This window comes from Pongo abelii, chromosome 3, assembly GCF_028885655.2.
Source record: "Pongo abelii isolate AG06213 chromosome 3, NHGRI_mPonAbe1-v2.0_pri, whole genome shotgun sequence".
NCBI lineage: Eukaryota > Metazoa > Chordata > Mammalia > Primates > Hominidae > Pongo > Pongo abelii.
This window is the reverse complement of record NC_071988.2, coordinates 99,802,641-99,830,091: the sequence shown is the minus strand read 5'-3', so window position 1 is coordinate 99,830,091 and position 27,451 is coordinate 99,802,641. Positions and strand designations below refer to the sequence as shown.

At 39.9% G+C, this 27,451-nt stretch overlaps 1 protein-coding gene across 3 annotated transcripts in view; it reads right to left on the bottom strand.

Annotated features, from left to right (window-relative positions):
* Positions 1 to 27,451, bottom strand: part of ANXA3 (annexin A3) — a 59,057-nt gene that overhangs the window by 10,607 nt on the left and 20,999 nt on the right. For all 3 annotated transcript variants that reach the window (XM_009240124.4, XM_063723471.1, XM_054554108.2), the window contains 8 exons: positions 26,249 to 26,336; positions 20,387 to 20,481; positions 17,221 to 17,334; positions 13,125 to 13,215; positions 7,838 to 7,917; positions 4,048 to 4,104; positions 3,591 to 3,684; positions 2,059 to 2,154 (listed from right to left, as the gene is read on the bottom strand). In XM_009240124.4, the coding sequence (XP_009238399.1) occupies positions 2,059 to 2,154; positions 3,591 to 3,684; positions 4,048 to 4,104; positions 7,838 to 7,917; positions 13,125 to 13,215; positions 17,221 to 17,334; positions 20,387 to 20,481; positions 26,249 to 26,336 (715 nt within the window). The remainder of the gene's footprint in view (positions 1 to 2,058; positions 2,155 to 3,590; positions 3,685 to 4,047; positions 4,105 to 7,837; positions 7,918 to 13,124; positions 13,216 to 17,220; positions 17,335 to 20,386; positions 20,482 to 26,248; positions 26,337 to 27,451) is intronic.

Here is a 27,451-nt window from a genome sequence, read left to right as displayed (position 1 = left end):
CCTGGGCTCAAGCACTCCTCCCACCTCAGCCCCTTGAGTAGTTGGGACTATAGGCGTCTACCAACCCACCCAGCTAATTTTTTATTTTTTTGTAGAATCTTTAATATAAAGATTAACAATATAAAATGGAAAAAAAAATTAACCAGTTCTATCATTACCACTGGAACAGTCTCAGAATGCTGCTCTCACTATGTTTCCCAGGCTGGTCTTGAACTCCTGGCCTTAAAGGATCCTCCTGCCTCAGCCTCTCAAAGTGATGGGATTATGTGCGTGAGCCACCACACCCAGCCCAGTCTTGCAGGTTTCTGAAATCAACATGTTCTCTCTATTGAAATAGTTCTACTGAATAAAGCCTCCCCTTACTTAAGTCTGGATTTGTTATTTGGCAACTAGTATGCTCCTATTACACGATTCTAAGGTGACACAGCTCAGATCGTTTTTCATGTCAAAAACTATGTGTTGACCATTGTTTTGGATTCCTTGTGTATGAAATATGCAGAGTGGGCAAATCTATAGAGACAGAAAGTAGATTAATGATTTATAGGAGCCGGGGGTGGGAAGGATTGGAGAGTGACTGTCAATATTTATAGGGTTTTTTTATGGGGCTGATTAAAATGTCCTAAACTTAGATTGTGGTGATGGTTGCAAAACCTTGTGACTATATGAAAAAGCATTGAATTGCACACTTTGAATGGGTGAATTTTACGGTATGTAAGTTATATCTCAAAAAAAATTTTATAAACTGGTTTATTCCAATGGTAGACTGAAACAGAAAATGAAAGTGTGACAGATTTTGAACTTCAATTGAATTATAAGGTCTTTTTTTACATGATAAAATAATGTGCATTATAGCCCAAATGTAATACATAATTCAATGATATATTTCCAAGAATCCTCCTTAGCTCAATGAATGAGAGTTTGTACATCTCAATAAAGTTTTTCAAACATTACGGCTTAGAAAGAACATCAAATGAAAAACAGCAAGCAGAATTAATATTAAGATTAACAATATAGGCCAGGGGTGGTGGCTCAAGCCTGTAATCCCAGCACTTTGGGAGGCAGAGGTGGGTGGATCACTTGAGGTCAGGAGTTTGAGACCAGCCTGGCCAACATGGTGAAACCCTGTCTCTACTTAAAATACAAACATTAGCCAGGTGTGGTGGCATGTGCCTGTAATCCCAGCTACTTAGGAGGCCGAGGCACAAGAATTGCTTGAACCTGGAAGGCAGAGGTTGGATTACTAAACTGGCTTAGGTCTTAGTTGCGTGTGTGTGTGTGTGTGTGCATGTGGTTTTTTTTTTTAAAGAGACAAGATCTTGCTATGTTGCCCAAACTGGCCTTGAACTCCTGGGCTCCAACAATCCTTCCACCTCAGCCTCCCAAGTAGGTCAGACTATAGGTGCATGCCACTGTGCCTTGCCTATGTCTCAGTTTTCAACAAAGCTCAATAAAAATGCCAGTAGAAATAAAATATATTTCAGCTCTCAAGAAGTTTACAAGCTAAACATGGTCACAAGACAAATACAAATTTAAAAAGCAAAGTAAGATTTAAAAAGATGGCTGGATGTGGTAGCTCACGCCTGTAATCCCAACACTTTGGGAGGCTGAGGTGGATGGATTGCTTGAGCTTAGGAGTTCACGACTAGCCTGGGCAACATGGTGAAACCCCATCTCTACAAAAAATACAAAATTAGCTGGGCCAGGTGGTATACATGCTTGTAGTCTCAGCTACTTGGGAGGCTGAGGTGGGAGGACTGCTTGAACCCAGGAGGTTGAGGCTGCAGTGAGCTGAGATCACATCACTGCACTCCAGCCTGGGTGACAGACTGAGATCCTGTTTCAAAAAAGAAAAAGAAAAAAGACTTAAAAAAATAACTTCTTCATGCATTCACTTAACAATATTTGTTGAGCATACTGTGTGTATCCTGGACCATGATGGGGGCTGTAGGGAGCATAAAAAGATGGATCAGTCAGGATTCTTGCCCAAAAGGAGCAGGCCTTGGCACTGAGTTAAAACAAGTGCAAAGTAACTTAGTTTACCAGCACTCGAAGGCTTACCTATGGCCAACAGTAAGTCTTCAAAATGCCCGGATAATTCTCCTTTTATGCTGTCCTCAATATCCTTTTGGCTGATATTTCTGTATTCATCAAATGCTAAAAAGAAGCGCCACAAAATTATTTAAAGCAACGCAGTTGAGCACATTTGAATATATTCTAGTTTTTTATTTGATATGCAGAAGATCAAGTAGAAAGCTAAAAAACTCCCTCTTTAAACCATGAAAATTTGGGCACAGAAGTTTTTGTTTTTCTTTTGTTCCTTTTTAAGGAAATCATCTACAATAACACCCAAACTCCCTAGATAATTTTCTTCAATGATCTGTTTCTCTTTCCCCTTCTCTCAAGCAGTAAGCATTTTAAATAGCCTAAATAGTTAAATAATAAATAATTTATCCAGTAAGTTGGGCTATTTTAAATTTTATTTATAGCAGCACCTGGGAAATGATACTATAATCAGTAGTCAAATATGTTTTCTCTGGTAAAGAAATCTTAATTCTGAAGACTTCCTTGTGCTGAATAAATCATTTCCTAAGGCAGCATGGCCTACTTCACACCTCCCAGAAGGCATTTGAATTTCTTGATCAGTATTTGCCCCAAGCAAAACCTGTACCTATGTCACCAAGTATACAGGCATATTTGGTAAGCCAAGTATATTTTTCCCCAATACATTTTTAAAAAAAGAAATTTTGGAGAGAGACCTAGGGTTATCTGGTTTTTGTTTTTCAAACAAAGACATGAATAAAGCAACTATCACATACTGTTGTCATTATTTGATAAAATAAATGTGATTTTAATGCAAAAGTTAAGAAAGAACAATTTCAGAATTTCAAAGTCACAGTAATGTCCTTATGTTTACTCATTGTTCCGTCAACTCAGCATAAGCTTGGTCTTGCTGTGTGGTTGTTCTGTAAACTAGCATCTGGAAGCCAGTCAGAAGATGTTCACAGTAAATGGAGGTTTAGTTTTCTAGGTGTTGTTGCTTCCAGAACAGCTCTAGGAGACGCCATGAGCGAGAGGGCGGGTGCCCACAATTCCATGTAATAGCTGGTCTGATGATAAGAGTTGATGCATTCTACCACTTACCTTCATATCAGAAATAGCTGAAGGTTAATCAGTATTGATGTGTCAACAGAGACTCACCTGCAGTGTCTGGCTTTTCTGGAAGTGGCTAACTAGGGAGAACTGTTAGGTGGAGTGGAAGCAGTTGGGCTTCTCCATCCCACAGGAACATGCCCTTCTACTCTCACCCTAGAGGGTGGCCTCTTTTCTTCTTCCTGCCACCTCCCTCCCCCATCTGTTACCTGGTACTCACTAGGTAATCTACTCAGCCTCTATGGAAAAACAAAAGTGTAGTGTCAGTACTTCCTTGAGTTACAATACAGCTTACCCATTTTGTTTCCTGAAGTGTGAGTAAATAAACTGGAACAGACTTTGCAATTTTAAACTTCGTTTTTCTAGATCTTTGTATACTAAATGCAAAAACATTTGTAAAAACAACATGCAACACAAAGGATTGTAATGTGAGTTCGTACTTAGTTTTAGTTGAGGAAAGCTCCTTAAACACAGGATCTCAGTGAATTTGTCTTCATCCGTGCCCCATCTGTTCTCACCAGCTTTATAGAGAATCTATTCACAAGAGAATATTATTAGAGACAAAATTATTTTCTTTTTTTGAGAGGTGACATGAGAAGAATCAGAGTTGTATTTCAGAGGTCAGTGCAATCATCTATTATCTAAGTCTCCCACTTTCAGGAGACTAGAAATCAAAAATTGGGCTGGCAGGAGCCAAGGAGAATGATAACTACCACTGAGGCAGGCAAAAAGTTAGGGTTCGGATCCCCAAGCTTCAGGCTTCTCTTTCAAACAGGAAAAAAAAAAAAAAAAAAGAAAAGCCCCTGTTGCTGCTATTTTTCTCCCTTTTCACATAAATGCAAAGGCAGCCACATAGGAGAATAGGTAAAGGAAATGTTTTCCCGCTTTGTTACTGACCTGGGCATCTTTTTTGGCCAGATGCTCATCCACTTTCAGACTTTCATCTCTTCTGCCCTAAACAGGGATGATGAAAACAAGGGCCATCCTTTAAAGAGAGAAGATTCTAACACACAGTACTTCAACCAGCAGGGGATCTTAGTGGTTTTTCTTCAAGGCAGGACAGGTTGCACAGAAAAATCATGTACTCGGGGCTCCAGTTCTGGTTCTGCCATTGACTAGTCATGAAATTTTTAGCAAATCACACAATTTTGGGGTCCTCATTTCCCTTCTCTGAAAATTCATATATATATATATTTAGAGACAGGGTCTCGCTCTCTGTCAGCCAGGCCAGAGTGTGATGCTGCAATCATAGCTCACTATAACCTTGAACTCCAAGGCTCAAGCTATCTTCCCGCTTCAGCCTCCTGAATAGCTAATATGACTGCAGGCGCACACCACCACACACAGCTAATCTAAAAAATTTTTTTAGAGATGGGATCTCGCTATGTTGCCCAGGTTGGTCTCAAACTCCTGGCCTCAAGCTGTCCTCCCACCTCAGCCTCTTGAATCTCTGGGAATACAAGTGTGGGCCACTGTGCCTAACCCAACACAGAGGTCTTATGTGGAAGAAAAGACAAGGTACAAACTGGGAGAACATATTTGTAACATGTATCTGATAAAGAACTTGTATCCAAAATACATAAAGAACTCTTAAAACTCAATATGAAAATAACAACCCAATTTAAAAATGGTTGAAAGATCTCAACAGACATCTCACCAAAGAAGACACACAGGTGGCACATGAAAAGATTCTCAAAATTATATGTCATTAGAGAATTACAAATTAAAACAATAAGATGCCACTACACAACCTATTAGAAGGGCTCAAATCCAAAACACTGACAACACCAAACACTGGTGAGAATGTGGAGCAACAGGAACTCTCATTCACTGCTGATACAAAAGCAAAATGGTACAGTCACTTTGGAAGACAGTTCTGCAGTTTTTTAATAAAGCTAAATATCTCTTACTATATAATCAAGCAATTGCACCCCTCGCTATTTAACTAAAGGAGTTGAAAACATGTCCACACAAAAATCTGCACATGAATGCTTATGGAAGTTTTATTTATAATTGCCAAAACTTGGAAGCAAACAAGATGCCTTTCAAGCAGGTAAAATAAATATTCTATACAATGGAATATTACTCAGTACTAAAAAGAAATGAGCTATCAAGCCATGAAAAGACACAGAGGGACCTTAAAGGCATATAGCTAAGTGAAAGAAGCCAGCCTGAAATGGCTACATACTGTATGATTCCAACTATAGGACATTCTAGAGAGGGCAAAACTATAGAGACAGTAAGAAGATCAGTAGTTGGTGGGGAGGAAGGTATGAACTGGCAGAGCACAGAGGATTTTTAGGACAGTGAAACTACTCTATCATACTGTAATGATAGAGATATGACATTATACATTTATTAAAATCCATAGAACTATATCACAGAGTGAACCCTAATGTAAACTATAAACTTCAGTTAATAATAATGTATCAATATTCATTCATCATTTGTAATAAATACACATACTAATTAATGCAAGAGTGAGACCTTCTCTCTCTATAAAAAAAAAAACAAAAAAAAATTAGCCGAGTGTGGTGGTGTGCACCTGTGGTCCCAGCTACTCAGGAGGCTGAAGTGGGAGGACTGCTTGGGCCCAGGAGGTTGAGACTACAGTGAGCTAAGATCACACCATAGTTCTCAAGCCTGGGCAACAGAACCAGATCCTGTCTCAAAATAATAATAACAATAATAATAATAATAATAATGGAAAGGAGAGAGTAGAAGAGGGTCATATGGGAGCTCTCTGTACTTTCTGCTCAATTTTTCCATAAATCTGAAGCTGGTCTAAAAAGTAAAGTTTATTTAAAAAAAAAAAAAACCTCAAAGGCCGGGCACAGTGGCTCACGCCTGTAATCCCAGCACTTTGGGAGGCTGAGGCGGGTGGATTGATTGAGGTCAGGAGTTTGAGACCATCCCGGCCAACATGGTGAAACCCTGTCTCTACTAAAATACAAAAATTAGCCTGGTGTGGTGGCGTGTGCCTGTAATCTCAGCTACTAGGGAGGCTGAGGCAGGAGAATTGCTTGAACCTAGGAGGCAGAGGTTGCAGTGAGCCGAGATCACGCCACAGCACTACAGTCTGGATGACAGAGTGAGACTCTGTCTCAAAAAAGAAAAAAAAAAAGTCCTCAAAGATCCCCAAACCAACCGTAATATTAAAGCCTCTATGGTTTAAGTGGTACGTGTGTGTGTGTGTGTGTGTGTGTGTGGTATGTGTGTTCATGTACAAATACTTAAGCACATTATAGAAAGACAGGAGACAGAACAAAAACACGGAATTGCCTGAATTATTTGGCAAATTATAGGTGAATGAAACATTTAGCTACGATAGTTTAAAATGAATTTGTTCTTATTTTTAAGCGTTAGGTCCTTGTATGACTGTCTGATTTTTGCCTGGTTTCTTTTCTGTGCTGCTGATACCCTGCTGCTGTTTGCTTTCTTCTTGTTCTCTTTCGCTTACACTCTGCTCCAATGATATAAATGCTGATTATCATTGGTCTTAATATAATACTAACCACTACCACCCTGTGTTGATCACTAAGTACTTCACATACTCTCTCTTTTTCTTAATCTTCATAACACCCTGTGAGTACTTGTTATTGTTAGTATTTTAGTTTTACAGATATGAAAATGAATGCTTTAAGACTTAAAGAACTTGTCCAAATATAAAAAGCTAGTTGGCAGCATGAGAGTCCAGCCCTGTTTGATTCTAGAACCCTGTCCTAGAGCCCTACTCTATACTGCCTCCTGTGGGTGGGTGCGTTCATGTCCATACACAAACAGATGAGCACTTAGGAATATATACCTCTGAGAGCATATGTTTGCAGCAATGTTTCATAAATTTGGTGTTGTGGGTTCAACCTTCATAAGGTTTTCACATTTAAAGTAACTGAAACCATAATTTAGATAAATCGCTTCCTAATGGCATAATGCCTCACTTTGACAGGTGCTGTTTCAACCATGAGGCTGAGACCGTTGTTGGGATTTTCTCACATTTAGGTGCTATGTAAATCAGCTGAAAGAAAATTGGTGAGCTATGGTTTAAATCACTTTCTCTCTTACACACAGCTGTGAATACATCGCATCCTTGACCTTACCATCTTTATGATAAAAGTCATGAGCCTTCTTAAAAGAGAAAGCAAGGTGTGGCCTCATTAGGTCACATAATGATTAATAGTTTGGCAGCTTTTCCAAGGTGGGAAGGCTGAAATTGCAGCAATAATTTTCTTTTTTTTAATCCTGAGACTGATACTCAATTTAATTCCCATTTCTAAAGATAATTCTTCTGTATCATGCTTCCTATTTAATTTAGAAGCTAACAAAAGAAATATTTATTCTTTGGAGTCCAGAAGAAAATAAACCTGTTCTTTAAAATGGAGACACTTATAATGGAAATAAATATTGTATGTCAGATGATGTATCAGAATGTCTTCTAATGTCAAAATTGTGAAACCTGACCAAAACACCTCCACTTACTGACTCAAATAAGTTTTCTTCGTTGTTACATCATTATATATGCTTTTATGATTATATTGCTTGGTGGCAATGAACATGTAAAATGAACAAGCCATTTCATAAGGAAAATTATGAACTCATTGTCTCAGTTTGGTTATTTTTAAACTCCCTAAAAATTATTATTAAGCATGCAGCTTACTGGGGAGTTAAAAAATAAAAAACAAAACCTTACATCTGCCAAAGTCAACAGAGCTTTCCGAAAGTCACCAGATGTTTCCGAACTAATGTCATCTCCAAGACTCTTCTTGTATACTGAAACCAAATCAGAACGAAATTAAGCCTTGACAAACTGAAAAATACGATTATAAAACAGAGAAAAGTTTAAATGCCAACACTATCAAAGAATGGGTATGTGATAAGATAAATCTTGCCCTTTTATTTAATTTCTTCATGCTTTTCTGTTGTGAGATGGTACATTCTTCTTGTAACTCTTACTGCACTGTGTTGTGGTAGATGCAAAAGAATAGAAAGAGTTGTCATTCTGGAGCAAACCTTGGTTTATTTCATCTGACAATGGCACTAAGGGATGCATAGTGGAAAAGCTGGGGTAGATGAGCTACTAGTTTGCCTTTCAATTTCCATTCTGGCCATCTTCCATACTAAGAGAACCCTAACCTTAAGCAAGAAATAATGCACACAGCTTAAAAACTACTTTCTTAGCTTTCCTCTTAGCTAGTACAGTTCTATAACTTAGTTATTCACAATGAAATGAAGGCAGACAAATCTCCTTAAAGGGATGGGGCCATATTCATCTTAGTCCTTCCTCCAGCTGACTGCCTTACATGTGAACTGACATCTGCATCTTGGGCAGCCATCTTGGACTGTGAAGATAAGGACCTCTTCTTAGTGACGGCATAAAAGTAATCAAGAAGAAGCCTGAGTTCCTAAAAGATTTGAGTAGCTGTCATACTAGATCTAGAATTGCCAATGTCTAGTATTCTACATATGATAAAAATAAACTTCTACCTTTTGTAAGCCACTGTAATTTTTCTGTTTTATTGAATCTAACCCTGATCTTAATGAATATAACTAAACCATATTTTTTAGTATCTCCCAAAAGTAAGAAAGCTACCCAAAACATGCTATTTCCCTTTACAAATGCCAACCGTGTGTTCATATATTTTAGTACTGACTAGTTGTAGCCCCTTTTGCATGGCCTGTGATGTGCAGTGCCCATCAGTCTTAAATCTCTGTCCGTCCCATCCATGGGGTGGTGATTCTCTTGGAGCCACTATACCCCTTGTTGTAGGTGACACCATGTGGCTATCTGAACTCTGTCTGCATCATTCTCAAGAATTCTATAAATTAGCCATACTAGCCATGAGAATTCTCATCTATTTAAATCAATGAAAGACAATTATAGAAAGTGATATGAGATTATCCAACAGCAAGAACTGCGTTGAGATGGAAACTTCTTCAGCATGATTTTACTAAGTCTCTTTTTATGAAATCTGTAATTTTTCAAGGCAATTCATATAAGTAAAATCCACCAAAAATGTGTGTTATTTTTCTAAATAATAATATTTAGTAGGCATCATTAAACCTAATGGTTGTGATATTGTTACATCTATCCTTCATTCTAGTTAGATAAAAAACTTTAAATTTGAAAATATCAAGTAAAAGAATGAAGATCCCATTTGTTAGAACTTGGGGAAGTACTTTGTAATTTTGGAATTATTTAGATGAGACTTTATAAGTCATTTCACACAGCCTCTCCCTTTCCTTCAAATATTTTGTGGGATATTAGAGTAAAAAATTATTTCAACCTAAGTTGACAACTACTTTATCCATTTTGAGGCACAGTAGAATATAAAATTAAATATAATATTTTAATAGTACAGGTTCCTGGACTAGAACTTTGAGTTCCTGATCCCTGTTTCAGTGTTCTCTCACACACCATTGACTTTAGAATACCGAAAAAAGTTAAGAATTTAGACCTCTCTTTATTTAGACTCTATTGTGCCACTGTACTGGATAAGCTCTAGAAGACATCTGGTCCCTTTATGAGGGCCAACATGATAGTGACTTCCTGAACCCATTGTATCTTCTCTTTTAGGGAGCGAGTGACACAGAAAAGGAGACAAAGACAATAGAATAACAAAGAACTGAAAGACTCCTGGAAATAATGAAGAAAACAGTAGCCAAGAATAACCAAAAGCTATGCACAAATATTTATAAGCCTTGGGTAGACAAACACCATGTGGTAGGGGAGGGGGTGTTACTTGCTGGTGTCCAGTACATTAGAAGCAAAAAGGAAGAGGAACAGTTACTGTCACGGAAAACATTAGCATGGGGAGCAATGGATGCCTGCTGCCGAGAGACTGACAACATAACTGGGTCCCTTGGGTAGTGCTGCGACTTGAATCTCTGTAAAGCTTGGCTATGCATGATTGAGACAATTTCCTTCTTGATCTTCTTGTGTATCATTAATCTCTAGTAACCAAGGTAACCTTGATGCAGTTGTATCCCTTGTAGCCTCAGAGAGCATTACCCACACAGAAATTGAGGCTCTGGTAACTTTGTGCTATTATCGTCTGTCATATCTGCACAACACTATCCTGAACGGTAAAAGTTTCACTTGGCTCTTAAGACCTTAACCTCAATTTTGAGGACACTCATTTAATAAATATTTGTACTTATCTGCCCCACTGTTCTTAGAACTGAGGATACAGCAGTGAACAACATAGACAAAAATCCTCATCCTCATAAAGCTCACATCCTGGAACTGTTTGTACCTAAATGCTGGGCTCCAGGGATCTGTCACAGGGCAGGTCCACTTAGGGAGCAGTGGCTCTTCTAAGAAACATCAGAAAATACCAAGCCAACTTGGGAAACAGTGCCTGGCTCTGATGGGTTTTGTAAAATATGTAAACCTTGTTGAACTGAAATATTTTAAACACCTAAAACATACCCTTTTGTGCATTAATGATTAAGCAATTCTCTTGTCTACTTCTTTCTGTACCCGCTCCCTATTAGGTTCCACCAGTACTGGGGAGTAGAGGGGGACTGGAAGGCAGGAGGTAGAAAGAAGTGCAAGCTATTTGATAGCTATTCATGTCGGTGTCAACCCAGGGAAGGCTGTTCACCCTGACAGCAACAACTGGCTGCAGGTTCCTAGAACAAGTCACTTTGGCCCCCATGTAGGTACTGGCTCCAGCCAGATGGAGCCCTCTTTTCAGGGATCTGAACTCCTGCTCCTTAAGCCTCTGCTCTGAGCCCCTGAGGTCCCGACATCAGCCAGGTATGTCCCTCATTCTAGCTTCCAGTTTCTGACAACCTCAGCCTCTTTCCTTTGTTGTCTCAGGTCTGGGGGGTTATATTCTGCATGAATCCTTTTGTCCTTTTGTTCCCTTTTTGCTTTTTCAGTCCTCTGAAAGGTGTTTAGCAATTCTTTTTTTTTTTTTTTTCCAAGACAAGGTCTCACTCTGTCACGCAGGCTGGAGTGCAGTGGCATGATCAAGGCTTACTGTGGCCTCAATCTCTTAGACTCAAGTGATCCTCCCACTTGAGCCTCCTGAGGAGCTGGGACTGTAGGCGTGCACCACCACACCTGGCTAATTTTTGGTATTTTTTGTAGAGATGGGGTTTTGTCATGTTGCCTGGGCTGGTCTTAAACTCCTTGGCTCACGTGATCTGCCCACCTCAGCCTCCCAAAATGCCAGGATTACAGGCATGAGCCACTGTGCCCAGCTTAAGCAATTCTTTTGAGATGGAATCTCATTCTGTTGCCCAGGCTGGAGTGCAGTGGCACCATCTTGGCTCACTGTAACCTCCGCCTCCTGGGTTCAAGCAATTCTCCTGCCTCAGCCTCCTGAGTAGCTGGGACTACAGGTGCACGCCACCATGCCCATCTAATTTTTTTTTGTATTTTTTAGTAGAGATGGGATTTCACCATATTGGCCAGGCTGGTCTTGAACTCCTGACCTTGTGATCCACTGACCTCAGCCTCCCAAAGTGCTGTGATTATAGGCGTGGGTCACCACCCCCGGCCCTTTAAGCAGTTCTTTATATTACATTCTATCTGTCAAAATACCTAGTGCTGTTTCTGTTTTTCTGATTAGAACCCAATTAGTACATCAATAACAAAATAGTCACCTGTCATTGAGGTATTTACCTTCTAACAAGAATCTCCCAAGGCATCCTCTTTAACACCCACATGAGGACCAATATGTACTCCTTCTTTGGACTTCTCCCACTGCAAAAGCTCCTATGACACAACTGACCTCTGTGAGACACAAACAGAGAAACTGTGGCTCCCTTAAAGTACTTGGAGAGGGTTCTATGGGGCCATTGAATAGTAAAGAATTGGGCTGGTCTTATTCCTGATTCCTGGGAGGTAAACTAAATCCTTTGGATTTCCCAAGTCATAGGCGTGTCTTTGTTATTCATGGTTGGTCTCTTGGACTACAGCTCAGTTATGCTAAACAAGATGACTCAGAATAAAGGCTGGTCACATCAGAAAGATCGACCATATGATTAAAAGGTTGAGGCTTTGAGCCACTATATCAGCCTGACCTCTGGGGAGTGTAGGGGGACTGGAGATTGAGCTCAATCACATGAACAATGGTTCAACCAATCATGCTTATATAATGAAACCCCGATAAAAACTAAGGCTACCAATAATCAAGTGAGCTTGCTGGTTGGTAATGATATATCAATGGTCAGGAGAGTGGAAGCTTCCACTGGACCCTTCCAAATATCTCTGTATGCAGTCTCCGCATTTGATTGTCCCTGATTTGTTTCCTTTATGATAATACTGCATTTGTGAACACAGCACTTTCTTGAGTTGTGTGTCATTCTAGTGTGCTATTCAACCTGAGAGGGTAGTGAGAACCCTGAATTTGTAGCCAGTTGGTTAAAAGCATGTGTAGCCTGAAAACACCTGAGCTTGTGGGCTGGTGTCTGAGGTGAAGGTAGTCTTGTGGGGACTGTGACCTTAACCTGAGAAGTCACACTAACCCTGGGTAGTTACAGTCAGAATTACATTGCAGAGTCTTTCTAATTTTACACAGCCAGCAGACTATTAGGTCTTTAGCTACTTCTATTGAATCCTCATGCTCAACACATCCTCTAAATTAATCTAATTTCCCACACCCAAAATCGTGGATCTAATCTGAGTGATTTTCAACGCCTAAAAATAAAATATGATTTGAGTCTCTTACATTGATGAAAATGGTTAATTCAATTAATGAGAGATTGCTGAGAGCAAAATCCACTGCAGCTGTAGTATTATAAATGTAAAGCATTAATGCTATTGTTATGTAGCAGTCTCTAGCTCAGATCATATTCCAATTTTTCCTGGAAACTCATAGTCTTTAGCTGATTTTAGAATGTATTCTCCTTTCTGTAAGTCTTGTCTTCTCAAAATGCCTCATGAAGAGACTGAGAGGATTCTGGGAAAAGCAACATTGGCTCAAATATGTGTGAACAGTGGTGAAGGTAAGCAGAAAATAAGACACCTGTATAATAGGCTTGAGAGATCTCCTTCATTTGCCTGCTTGTCCTGGTAGTTAAGATTTCAATCAAGGCATCTTCGTTTGTTCCAGCACCCTAAAAAGGAAAAGAAAATCTAAATTTTAGAACACTTAAATAACTTAATCTCATGCCTTTTGGTCTTATTATCTTGTTTTATATAGATGAAAGGGCACTTTTGAGTAAATCAATACAAGGTTCTCTATTGCTCTAAAGTAGTTTTCTATATTTCCATATATTTTAGTATTAACATAAATCATCTGGAATAAAGTGACATCAAATTTTTCACTCTAGTGTAAAAATCAATTGAATAATTCTAGAAAGAAATAGTATAAAAGAAAAAGCCTGTGTCATTCAAGATCAGAAGTGACAGTCTAACAGGATTAACCCTACCAACATTCAAACATTCCACTATGTTTAGAAAAGGCTCTACAATACTTTTGAATGATTTCATCCTTGCATCACTGTACTGGGTCTATCAGCATGTATCATTCTCTTCATACAGGGAGATTTTCAAATCCTCAGTAATTTGCATCATGCGCCTGGCTGGCATGGGGACTAATTACCTCTCAGCCCTGTTTATATCAAGGTCACTGAATCACACTGTGACTCCAAGAAAAGTCATGTACACTAAGACCTGATTGAATAAGGCCAGTGCAGTATATGAACAGAGACTGAATTCTGTCTCTCTGTAGCAGAGATTCCTAGTTTACCACAGTATCTCTTTTGTCTTTCTTGCTTAGTAATAGAACCCCCAACTTTTAACTTGGTACATAGCTACCCATATAAAGGCTATGTTTCTCAGCTTCCTTTACAGTGAAATATGTCCAGTAACTAAATTCTGACCAATGGGATATATGCAGAAGTACCATATGCATGCTCAGGGAGTATCCTTCGAGTGAGGGAGTGAGCCCTTCTTTGTCCTTTACTCTTTTGAGTTGACTGGAATGAAGACATAATGGCTGACTCATGAGCTGCCATCTTTAGCCAGGAAGTGAAAACCATGGGTTAAAGATGGCAGAGCCTCAAGATAGAAGGAGCCTGAGTCTCTGATAATGGTGGTGCCACCACACCCTGGACTTCTTTTATGTAAAAGAGAAACTGTTCTAATACTCACTGGTGAATCTAATACTTACAATTACACCTGCTAAACCCTCCCCATTGGGTAGCCATAGAAAAACAATGCTCAGATTTCACTTCAAGAGAATCAGCTGCAAAGAACGCAGTTTGCTAACAGCCTCCAACTGCCACACCTTTGGATCTACCAGAGTTCACACTGAGGTCATGCCCTCTCCAGGTGGCTGTCAGACAGCGACTGTAAACAACAGGCGTACTGGACTTGCGCCCAACACAGAACTCCTCCAAAGGGCAGTCTTTGCTCAGGGGCTCCCCAAAAGCCTGCCAAGGCTTTCTCAGAGCTTCACTATGCACTGAGGCTCTTCCTAATCTCAGCCTACTTCCTCTCCTCTCTCCTCTCACAGGGGTCAGGCCTGCACTGCGGTCTGAAGGTTCACCCCACCTACCCTGCTCTTCTCCTCTTTATCCTTCACAGGCGTTTCTCACAATAAGTCTCTTGTACATCAAATTCCGTCTTGCCATCTGCTTCTCAGATGCCCATATGTCCTCCACAGAAAAGAAGATAACTCCATTCCCTGATGGCAAGGCAAAATATGGCTTATGCCTCAGATCTAGGCTCCCTTCTTTTTCCTCCTTCCTATTAATTAATACGTTGAGCACCCACTTCATTTCAGGAGTTGCTCTAGGAACAGAAGATATAGGCCAAGACCAATGAGGTTCCCTGCCATGGTGGAGGTTTGCCTTTTAGTTAGATGAAAAAAGATAATAAACAAATGGATTTTAAAAATAGACAAGGCCAGGTACAGTGGAATTCCACCTGTAATTCCAGTACTTTGAGAGGCCAAGGCAGGAGGATTGCTTGACTCAGGAGTTTGAGACCAGCCTGAGCGACATAGCCAGACCCTGTCTCTACAAAAAAAAAAAATTTTTTAATTAGCCAGGTGTGGCAGTGTGTGCCTGTAGTCCCAGCTGCTCAGGAGGCTGAAGTTGGAGGCTTGCCAGGGAGGTTGAGGCTGCAGTGAGCCATAATTGCACCACTTTACTAGAGCCTGGGCAATGAAGCGAGACTTTGTCTCAAAAACAAATAAATAGACAAGATACTTTTAGACAGTAATAAGTGCAGTTAAGAAAATATATTTGAGTGAATTAACGGAAAATGTCTGGAGGAAAAGCATTCCAGATGGAAGAAACATCATGTATAAAGATCTCAAAACAAGAATAAGCTTATGATGTTCAAGGAGCAGAGAAAAGGCCAGTGTAGCTACATCATTAATGGGTGAGCAGGAGGGAGTATGACGGTCAGTTTTATGTGTCAACTTGGCCAGGCTATAATGCCACTTATTCAATCAAACACTAATCTAGGTGTTGCTGTGAAGGTATTTTTGTAGATATAATTTCAGTTTATTATCGATTCACTTTAAGTAAGGGAGATTACCTTTCTTGGCAGACCTGATCCAATCAGTTGAAATGCCTTAAGACCAGAGGCAACGCTTCTGTTTAGAATATTCTTTCTGTGGACAGCAGCTTCAGCCCAAGAGTTCCAGCCTGCCTTTCCTGATAGCCTGCTCTATAGATTTTGAACTTGCCTAACCTAACCAGTCCCATAATCATGTAACCAATTCTTCTTTCTTCTTCTTCTTCTTCTTTTTTTTTTTTTTTTTGAGACAGGGTCCCAGGCTGGAGTGCAGTGGCACGGTCATGGCTCATTGCAGCCTAGACCTGCTGGGCTTAAGTGATTCTCCCACCTCAGCCTCCCAAATAGCTGGGACTACAGGCATGAGCCACCATGCCTGGCTAATTTTTAAAAATTTTTTATAGAGACAAGTTCTCACTATGTTGCTCAGTTTGAGGCTGGTTTTGAACTCCTGAGCTCAAGTGATCCTCCCACCATGGCCTCCAATTCTTTCCAATACATTTTTGTTGTTGTTGTTGTTTTGAGACAGGGTCTCTCACTGTCACCCAGGCTGAAGTGCAGTGGCACAATCACAGCTCACTGCAGCCTTGACCTTCTGGGCTCAGCTGATCCTCCCACCACAGCCTCCCAAGTAGCTGGGACTACAGGAATGCATTACTATGCACAGCCAATTTTTTGTAGAGACAGGGTTTCTCCAAGTTGCCCAGGCTGATCTCAAACTCCTGAGCTCAAGCAATCTACCTACCTTGGCCTCCCAAAGTATTGGGATAACAGGCAAGAGCCACAGCACCTGGCCTTACAATAAATCTTTTAATGTCTATGTCCTGCCTATTGGTTCTGCTTCTCTGAGGAAACCCTGACTGATATAAATAGAATTTTAAAAAGTCACAGAGTTAGACAGGAGCTGCACTATGTTGGGTGATGAAGGTCATGATAAGGAGCTTGGTTTTTAAGTGTACAAAGCCATTGGAAATTTAGCAGGTAAGTAGCAGAACCTGATTTTTAAAATAAATTAATACAAATAATTTTGGCTGTTCTGTGTAGAATGAATTTGAGGTGGGCAAAAATGGAGGCAAAGGGACCAGTTAGAAGCCTATTGATATGGACCAGTCAAGAGATGATGGTGGTCAGACTAGAACGGTAGCAATGGATTTTGAGAGAAGTGCACATATTTATAATGGATTTTGAGAGAAGTGCACATATTTATAATGGATTTTGAAGTAAAACTAATGAACCTGCTGATAGATTTGGGAGCTTGGAAGGGTAAGAGAAAACAAGGGCTCAAGGATAATGCTAGGTTTTTAGCTTGAGTGTTGGGGTTAATCATAGTGCCATTTACTTTCAATGATGACAAATTAGAGAACTTGACTCTTCATGTCAAACAAAGGATACAACAAAATTCTTCCAGCCCAGGAACATTTGGGCTTAAGGTTCTATAACTGTTCCCTATTTCAGAGTCATTCTACCACTGGGAGAGTACAGACCAAAATGGCATCCAAGTCCACCCATCACAAGTGTGCACTGCAAGAAAGTCACTATTTTTGATGACTCGGTCAAACCCTGGGCAGAAATGGTTTGTGGGGGGCTCATACCTTCATGGATTTCTTTAGCTGCTTTGCATCAAAGAATGCTGGTGGAGTCACTAGGGCTACCATGAGATGCTCAAAGTGGCCAGAGAGATCACCCTTCAAGTCATCTTTCAGCTCCTAAAATCAAAAAACCAAGGGGAAAAATGTGAAATACTTTTCTCTTTCTCTAAAGTCACCTAGTGAAAGATGAACATATGTATCAAAATCAGACAAAACATGTCCATCCACAGGGAATAAACAGAAGTGTTGAAAATATTTCTATGAATATTAATCTGCATTTTCTAATTACTCCCAAATTGTTCCATTTTGTAGAGGTTTTTTGAAGGAGAGCCAAATGGGAGGATTCCATGAGTGCCACAGTTAGGAACTGTATTCAAATGCATTTCCTAGATCCACCATACTTTCAATGCTTAGATTGGGGTAAGGGAAGAGGAAGAGGAACCCTTATAGATTCACGCTCAGCTTCAGTGGGAGGTGCTCTATTCCTCAGTGGCTTGCCTCTCAGTAACTCCCAAAGAGCTCCAAGAGGAAGGGGAAGGGAGGACAGTGGCTGGTCATTTGTCTCTGGTGAGAATGTGGAACTAGGTGGCATCAGAAGCAATTTTCTGGCAACAAGTAAAGAAAAAAAACCTCTAAGTGTGGCAATATATTAGACTTATTTTTTCTGACAAATAATAATTGTACTTATTCATAAGGTACATAGTGATGTTTCAATACATATAATGTATGGTAATCAGATCAGGGTAATTGCATACCCATCATCTCAAACATGTAACATTTTTTTGTTTTAGCAATATTCAATATCCTCCTTCTAGCTATTTGAAACTACATTATTAACTATAGTCATCCTACAGGGTGATGGAACACTAGAACTTAGCCTCTTACAGACATTACCTATTGATATTGTTTTGAGCACTGTTTTCACACGTAAGTACAGTCCATCTTCCCTGCTTAAAGGGGGGTAACAGGGTTTCTATTTTCAATATTCAATGGCATAATACTGAATAATATTTGTTCCTGCTCCTGATTATTTTCAGCTCTGAAATAGAGGCTGGTAGCTTCTGAGCCTGCTGAAATGCTGTGGGCACAGACTGACACAACCACACTCCTGGGGGGTGCAGCAGTGGCAGGTTCCTGCTGAAACAAATGGGATGGCATTCAGTGTTATCAGCTCTGCTTCAATTGCCACAGTGTTTTTTTCCTCTCTAAATGGTAAATTTCACTACCATCTGTCCTCAATCCAAGCCACTGCAGCTGAATCTTATTTCACAGCTCTCATCCTATTCCACTGTGAGAAATGGTTGTTCCCCTCCACCTCCATCTTTCTTCCATATTTTGGAAATACTGAAAGGCCAATAGATCATTCACCTTCTCTGTATGTGAAAGTGTTGTCTTGCCCAGAAGCTAGGCAATTTATTCAATTCAACAAATGTTTTCTGGGCACCTGGTCTGTGCTAGGCCTTTAAAGGTAAGTCAGACAAAGTCCTTATCCTAAGACATTCTGCCCTCATGGGAAAAACAGAAATATTCAAAGATAAAATTTCAATATAATATGCTATCTGATAAAGGGAGCTCAGAGAAGGGTGTCTTAGTGGAGCCTGGGGGCCTGGAGAACACTCCCAGGAGGTAATTCCTGAGGTGCCTGTGGATGGTCACTAGACCCTCTCAACAGTTGGCCGGGTCTATTTGTACCTTTTCCCTCCACAGTTCATTATCTACAGCAGCCAAAATAATCCTTTAAAAATAAAAACTGCAGTATATTATTCCTCTGCTTACAAACCTCCAGTGGTTCCCTGTGGCCCTTAGAATAAAATCTAAACTCTACCAAGACACAAGGCTTAGCATGTTCTCAACCTGTCTCCAGCCTCATCTCTTTCTTCTGCCCCATTCACTTTCTACATTCCTGCCATATTGGAATTATTTATTTCTCACATATTGCCAGTTTCTTTTTGCTTCAGGGCTTTTATATTTGCTGTACCTTAAATACTATCTCCTGATCAAGCAGGGCAGAACCCCTAGTATTGTTTAGGCTTAGTGGGGAATAAGGTAACAACCCCTCACTGACATTCCTTCATCACCCTATGTGCAGGAGCCAGTCACCAGTCACTGTCTATCATATCAACCATTTTAATTCTTTCATATCACTTATCATATCTGAATTATTTTTATTTACTTGTTTATTATATTCTAATAGAATGTTAGCTCCATGAAAGAAGGCAGGATGTGCTTTTTATACCAGTCTATCTCCAATGTCTTGGATATCTCCTAACACAGATTAGTACTCAGAAATAGGCATTGGACAAATAAACTGTATAGCAAAGACCAAGTCTTATTTTTACTTTTTCCTTTTCTTTTTTTTTTTTTTTGAGATGGAGTCTTGCTCTGTTTCCAGGCTGGATCAATCTCGGCTCACTGAAGACTCCACCTCCCGGGTTCAAGTGATTCTCCTGCCTCAGCCCTCAGCCTCCCGAGTAGCTGGGATTACAGGCATGTGCCATCACACCAGGCTAATTTCTGTATTTTTAGTAGAAATGGGGTTTCACCATGTTGGCCAGGCTGGTCTCAAACTCCTGATCTCAGGTGATCCACCTGCCTCGGCCTCCCAAAGTTACTTGTTCTTATATAGTTTCTGCTAATTACTAAATTTTCATTTGCTGAATGAATTAAACCTATAACTACATAAATATTTTAAAATTAAAAGAGAAATAAAAGGTTGTCTAAGACAGAATTAGTCAGATAGTTTGCCTAGTAATTCTTTGTTGTGGAGGGCTGCCTTGCACATTCTCGGATGCTTGTAGCATCCCTGACCTATGCCTACTACATGCTAGAAGTATCCCCCACCATCCTGTTTGTTATCATCAGAATATCTCCACACATCTCAAATGTCCCCTGGGGAGGAAAATCACTTCTGCTTTAGAACCCACTGGGCTAAGGCAAACCTTATCCTACAGGTGAAGAAACTGAGGCCCAGAAAGACCAAGTAAGATACCCAAAGCCAGTCAGCCAGTTCAAGGCAAAACCACGACTCAGATTCCAGGCTCTGACTGGATGTACAGGGCATCTTCTGTTATACTCAGCCTGAAACAGAAGACTGTGAGCATAACCATGTGGGAGTGACCGTGGTACATTAATGATCTCTTTACTGCCTGTCATGTTAACATGACCTTACCTTTCCATATGCTGCTTGATATTCCTTAACAATCAGCTGCCGCTGTGCATTTGACCTCTCAGTCAGAATGCTGATGAGCATTTTCTCATCAGTTCCTAAATGAAACAAAAGTTATTTTACTCAATATTTATGCTCAATATTTGTCTTGAACAAAAGCAAAATGATCAATGGTCTGAGACAAATGCAGAGAGTAAGGCATTTTAATTTCCAGCTTCTCACCTGGTTGGAATCTTTATTTATTTATTTATTTTTGTTTTTCTGAGTTTTGGAAAAGAAAGTTAACTTTATTTGGATAGTTTTGGGGGAAGGAAACAATCATTGTCTAAATACTCCTTTCTGTACATCAGACAAAAGAACGTACTACTTTTGAACTTGACATTTTTACCTTTATGAGGTTTGGTTACTGTCTTATTGCCTTTTATCTTTCTCCCATACTTGATATCAAAATATTTCTTCCTCTGGAAAACAGGAACCAACACTTATTGAGAATCTGCCCTGCATGAAACACCCTTTTATTCATTGCCATAGTTAATATTCACAGGGGCCCGCTGTACTAAAGACGAAGACACGAACTTGTCTTCCTTGCCAAAGTCACACAACTTCTGAGTGGTCCAGCAAGAAGTTGAATCCAAATCTCTGACGCCAAAACATATATTTCTATCTCTGGTCCACATCTCTCTCATGCATTTCTTCCACATCTCTCTCTCTCTTCCTTCATTTCCTTCCTTCCTTCCTTCCTTCCTTCCTTCCTTCCTTCCTTCCTTCCTTCCTTCCTCCTTCCCTTCTTTCCTCCCTTCCTCCCTTTCTCCCTTCCTCCCTTTCTCTCTCTCTCTTTCTCTCGTTGCCCAAGCTGCAGTGCAATGGCATGATCTCAGCTCACTGCAACCACCACCTCCCGGGTTCAAGCGATCCTCCTGCCCAAGTAGCTGGGATTACAGGCATATGCAATCATGCCCAGCTAATTTTTTTTTATTTAGTAGAGATGGGGTTTCACCGTGTTGATCAGGCTGGTCTCGAATTCCTGACCTCAGGTGATCCAGCCGCCTCAGCCTCCCAAAGTGCTGCGATTTCAGGGGTAAGCCACAGCGCCCAGCCTCTCTCATGAATTTCAAACCCATATACAAAATGAATTGTTTGTAAGCGAAAGGTATCATCAGGCCAGAGCTGATGCTGGCCTGCCTGAGAATGACCTTGAGGTCACTCTTATCTTGATGACTATAGTAGTAAGATAAACATGGAAAGTTGTGTCTAATTAATTTCCCAACCCACGATGATACCTGGTTTGGGAAGCTGTGAATTGGCTTGCAGGCCTAGAGCACGCATTACTAGAGAGGTATGAAAGAGCACTTGGAACTCAACGCTCAACTTCTTTGTGTCAAGGTGACCCTCACAGACCTCATCTACACACTTCCATGGCAGTGGTACATAACTTACATCAATGATGAAGCAAAAGCTTCTGTGTACTTGGTTAGCTGCTGGGCCTTCCAATGAAAGATGCTGCCTTTCTGTGTCTTTGGTTTTATATTCTTATACCTAGTTAAGTAAATACTGAATCAGATTAAAGTGTATTTGTGCTCTGTGGGTCTGAGTACCAGTTTGGACCCATCATCTATGTACTGTACCCAGCATCTGTGTCAGTACACTACTGGCCACCACAACTGCACAAGTATCTGAAATTCAGCATGTTCTGGGTGGAATTTATTGTATTTCCTCTCTGACTTGTCCTTCTTTCTATGTTCCCTCATCCACAACTATGGATATAGTCATCCAGGCAAAAATCCTGGGAATCATCTCAGATTCCTTTCTTTATCTTATTCTCTATATTATAGCAATCATCTGCATCTCTTAAATTTGTTGTCTCCTCTGCATGCCCTCTGCCACTGTGTCCTTATCATATTTTACCTGGATAACCTAAATTGCCTCCTAATGTGACCTCCATATAATTATTCCTGTACAGTACTACCTAAGTAAATGTTTAAAAATACAATCTGATCATGTTATCCCCTTGGCTAAAATTCTAATGGCTCTTTGTAATCTTCAGGATGAAGTTTAAGCCCCTTAGCTCGTATATCAGCTCATTATGATCTCTCCTGCCTTATGTCTTTGTTCTCATTTTATACCCCCTCTCTGCATCTCTATAACCTGTGCACCTAGACTACAAATATACCAAACTACCTGCAGTTATGTGTAGTTTGTATGCCTGGCAGTTTCTCATCTCTTATTTTTAAACATGCTCAAGATCAAAAACTAAGCCAAGATGCCCCAGGTTCAGAGACTGGGTCTGACCTATCCCTAATGCAAACGCCATTATGATACCCAATTCTGACAGAACGTATCAGAAGTGGTGCTCATAAACAATAACCTCCTTCTTAAAGAAGGCCTGTAAGCCAAAGTGCAAATTCATGAAGAAACATAATGTTTAAAAAGAGGTGACAGAATTTAAAGACTATTAACCTCATGAAACAGTCTACTCAACACTAGATATAAATAGGGCAATCAGGCTTGGTGCAGTGGCTCACATCTATAATCCCAGGACTTTGGGAGGACAAGGCAGAAGGATTGTTTGAGCCCAGGAGTCCAAGACTAGCCTGGGCAACATAGCAAGACCCTGTCACTACAAAAAATTTAAAAATTAGGCACACATTGTGATGAACACCTGTAGTCCTAGCAATACCAGAGGCTGAGGCTGTAGGATCCCTTGAGCCCAGGACTTTGAGGCTGCAGTGGGCTATGATCATATCATTGCACTCGAGCCTAGGTGACAGAGCAAGCCCTTCTCTCCTAAAAAAAAAAAAAAAAAAAAAAAAAAAAATAGGGCAATCAAGAGATAAATGAAGAAATAACTTACATTGAAAAATGGAAAAAAATAAACCTCAAACAGGCAGAAATAATATTACATTGATATAAAGTTCTAATATAGTATATTTATGGAATTTGACAAGCTGATTTTAAAATTCATAGAGGAGGGCAAAGAGCCAAGAAAAACCTTGCCCAGTAGATATTTAGTGTCATTATAAAATCCTAATAATTGTGACAATGTGGTGTTGGGAGAGGCAAATAGATAAATGAAGCATAACAGAGAAGAGAAAAATAGGGAAACATAAAACAGAGGTGACATTACATACAAATCAGTGTGAAAAGGGTGAGCTCTTCAATACATTGTTCTGGGACAATTAAATGTCCACATGAAATAGAATAAAATGAGACACCCTAAATACCATTCATGAACATTAATTCCATGTATATTAAAGATCATAATATGAAAAATAAAATTTCAAAACTTTGAAGAAAAAATATAGGAGAATATCTATCTTTATGACTTCATTATAGAAAAGATTGAATAAGCATAAATCCTGGACAAAAATATTGGTAAACTTGATTTCACTAAAATTTAAAAACTTCTATGCAATAAAAATTGCTGTAACCAATTGTATTAATCCGTTTTCACGTTGCTGATAAAAACATATCCTAGACTGGGCAATTTATGAAGGAAAGAGATTTAATGGAGAACTCACAGTTCCATGTGGCTGGGGAAGCCTCAGAATCATGGCGGAAGGGAAGGAGGAGCAAGTCACATGTTACGTGGATGGCAGCAGGCAAGGAGAGAGCTTGTACGGGGAAACTCCACCTTATAAAGCCATCAGATCTTGTGAGACTTATTCACTATCATGAGAACAGCACGAGAAAGACCTGTCCCCATGATTCAATCATCTCCCACCAGGTCCCTCCCACAACACGTGGGAATTATGGGAGCTATAAGATGAGATTTGGGTGGGGACACAGGGCCAAACCATGTCACCAATGTTAAAAGAAAACCATAAACTTATAGGAAATATTTTCATAGCTTGTAATATTTTTTAAAAAGTTTGAATTGAGGAATTATAAAAAAACTCTCGCCAATCATAAAGAAGACAAACCAACTGAAAAAAATAGATAAAATATATTTTATATTTTATTGACATATGAAAGTGGAAGCAGATGCACAAGTGAGGATGCTTAACTGCATCAGTCATTGGAGTAGAGAGAGGAAACAAACACACATGCAGTATAAGATACTGTTTAGACACACTTAATTAGAAAAATGGAATAGTTTTACTATAGCAAGTGTTGGTGAGAATATGGAGCAAAAGAAAGTCTTGTACATTGCTGAAAGGAATGCTAATTTCTACATTCATTTCAGAGAGCAGTATGGCAAAATTTCTAGTTAATTTGAAGATAAGCATCCCCATCAATGTGGAAATTCCAATTCTTGTCATATTCTAGAGAAATGCTAGCAAATATGCACAATGAGACATAAGAGGAATATTCATTTCAGCATTTTTATATTGCAATATAAAAGAATTGTAGGCAATTTAAATGTTCCATCAATATTCCCATCTTCTGATATAGTGATGCAATAGACTACCATGCAGTTAAAATTAATGCACTAGAGCTAACCATATCAACATGGATAAATTTCAAAAATATAATGTTAAGGGATAAAAACATATTGCAGAAGAATGTATACAGTATGGTTTCATTTTATGCTGTTTGAGACCATGCAAAACAATATGTACATGTATACGTAGTTATGGTATTAAAAGTTTCATGGGAATGAACTCTAATTTGGGATGGTGTTTATCTCTAGGGAAAGGGGCAAGAGTGAAATCCAGGAAGAACTGACGGGATTGTATTGGGTTTTTTTTGTTGTTGTTGTTGTTGTTTTGTTTTTGAAACAAACTCTCACTCTGTCATCCAGGCTGGAGTGCAGTGGCACAATCACAGCTCAGGGCAGCCTCAACCTCCCTGGCTCAAAGTATCCCCCTACCTCAGCCTCCCAAGTAGCTGGGATCACAAGCCCAAGCCACTAAGCCCAGCTAATTTTTTGAGTTTTTTGTAGAGAAGGGCCCTCCTTACATTGCCAGGCTGGTGTTGAACTCCTGGACTCTAGTGATCCTCCTGCCTTGCCCTCCCAAAGTGCTGGGATCACAGGCATGAGCCACCATGCCCAACCAAGGGGGCCATATTTGTAATGATTTATTATGATAATTATTATTGTTGTTGGTAGCAGTGGTGGTGGTGGTTAGATAGGACTAATACAGGGTGGTCACAGGAGAACAGAAAATTCCAGGCAGCAGTTTCACATGATTAGCAAAAGGAAACTGTTGAAATAGCTGCAGAAACTAGGGGCTGATACAACCCTGAAAACCCATAGTGTGGATCAAGCTGGCTAAGACCCACTGGACCCAACATGGTGCTGGATTTGACCTAGGATTCTCCTAGGATCTCATTATATGCGAATTAACATACTCAATCACACACCCACCAGTGCCATGGCAGTTCCGGAAACACCGACATTTGGTGTAAAAAGGGGTGGCACTACAGTTCCAAGAAATCATCTTTTTCCCAGAATCTTCATGACGATTCCACCCCTTGGTTAAAGAAACCCATAAAGGCAACAGCTCCAAACCCCCTTGTGCACGACTCTCTCTTGAGTACACTCACACTCCCCTTTCCTTAGTGTGTACTTTTCACTTTGCAATAAATCTCTGTACTTTCAGTATTTTTGGACCCATCCTTGAATTTCTTCTCTAGATGGTGTCAAGTGTCTGGATACCAGCCAGGGTTGAGATTCCACTGGCATTTGGGGATCTCCCGTAGACCACCAATATCAGTGGTAGTTTTTAATGTTAAGTAAATATGATAAATGTTAAGATTTAATAAAACTGGGTTCTCTATATATTTCCTCATTGTTTCACAATTTTAGAAAATTCCTGACAATTTATCAAATTGAGTAAGCCAATCTGAGCAAACTGAACTTTTAGATTGTAACCTGTCTGATTTGCTTCAACATTAAGAAAGGAATTGTAGAATATCACTCACCAATTCCTCTGATTGCTTTCTGAATAGCTTCAGCATCCACTGATGGGCTAAAGTCTGGATAATCTCTTACTGTTCCTCGGTGTCCAACCTAGAAGGAAATATTTGAAAGTCCCATTGGTTCCAAATGACATCTTTCTTGTATGACATATGCATATTCCTTCATGCATATGACAGGCATATGACAAACCCATAATTCGCACACCTTCCTACCACTTGAGGAGTGGCTTTGAAATTGCCTTTGGAAAATTATGACAGTAAGAGAAATCTGACATGGTTGACTCCATCTTGCTTCTAGCCTCACACGCTGGCTGTCTTTGCTCATTCCTGGGTGTGGGGCAAACTAACTTCAGGAGGAATTTACTTTATAGTTTAAATGATAATAGCTCTTCCCAAAAGCTAAACTACCCTTGTGAAATTAATGAAAGTCTGCCAAGTTAGGAGGATGAGAGGGGCCTGAATTTTACTAAGATGTAGGCATAGTTACATAATTACCTGCCATTATTCTGGAGGTCACAATATTTGCAACCTCCCCAATTACTCTTGCACATAACATCACTATTATAGAACCTACAGTTGGCCTTCTGAGATGTCTTTTAGGCTTTTGCATTTCTGACTACTGGACAGCCCCACCCAGACCAGCAACTCCTCTGGTGGCCCCCACTTAGAAGCAGACTCAGCCTACAAGGACTGTTTTCTATACCCCTATAATTGCATCTCCAACCAATCAGCATGCCCCTTCCCTAGCCCCCTGCCCTCCATTTTAACCTTGAAAAACCCCTAAATTTGAGCCTTCAGGGAGATTGATTTGAGTAATAACTGTCTCCCACATGGTGTGGCCAGCCTGGCATCAATTAAACTCTTTCTTTACTGCAATGCGATGGTCTCAGTGGACTGATTTTGTCTGTGCAGTGAGCAGGAAGAACTCATCTGGCAGTTACAGTTCAAGTGACGGTCTACCCCCCAGACACAGAGAATATGATATCTACCCCATATCTCAGGAGTCCTCTTTTTCTCCTGTGTAACAAATTACAAATATAAAACATTGGTTCTCTAGAGCAGTAAATTGTGTTAATCTTGGTGACACTGAAGAAAATTTGTTTTAAAGTAGCATTTGCAGGAGAGCAACAAGAAAGCTGAAATTTCCTAAATCTTCTTGTTTTTCAAGTGATAATTAAAAGCTCATCATGGCATCTCACACAGAAG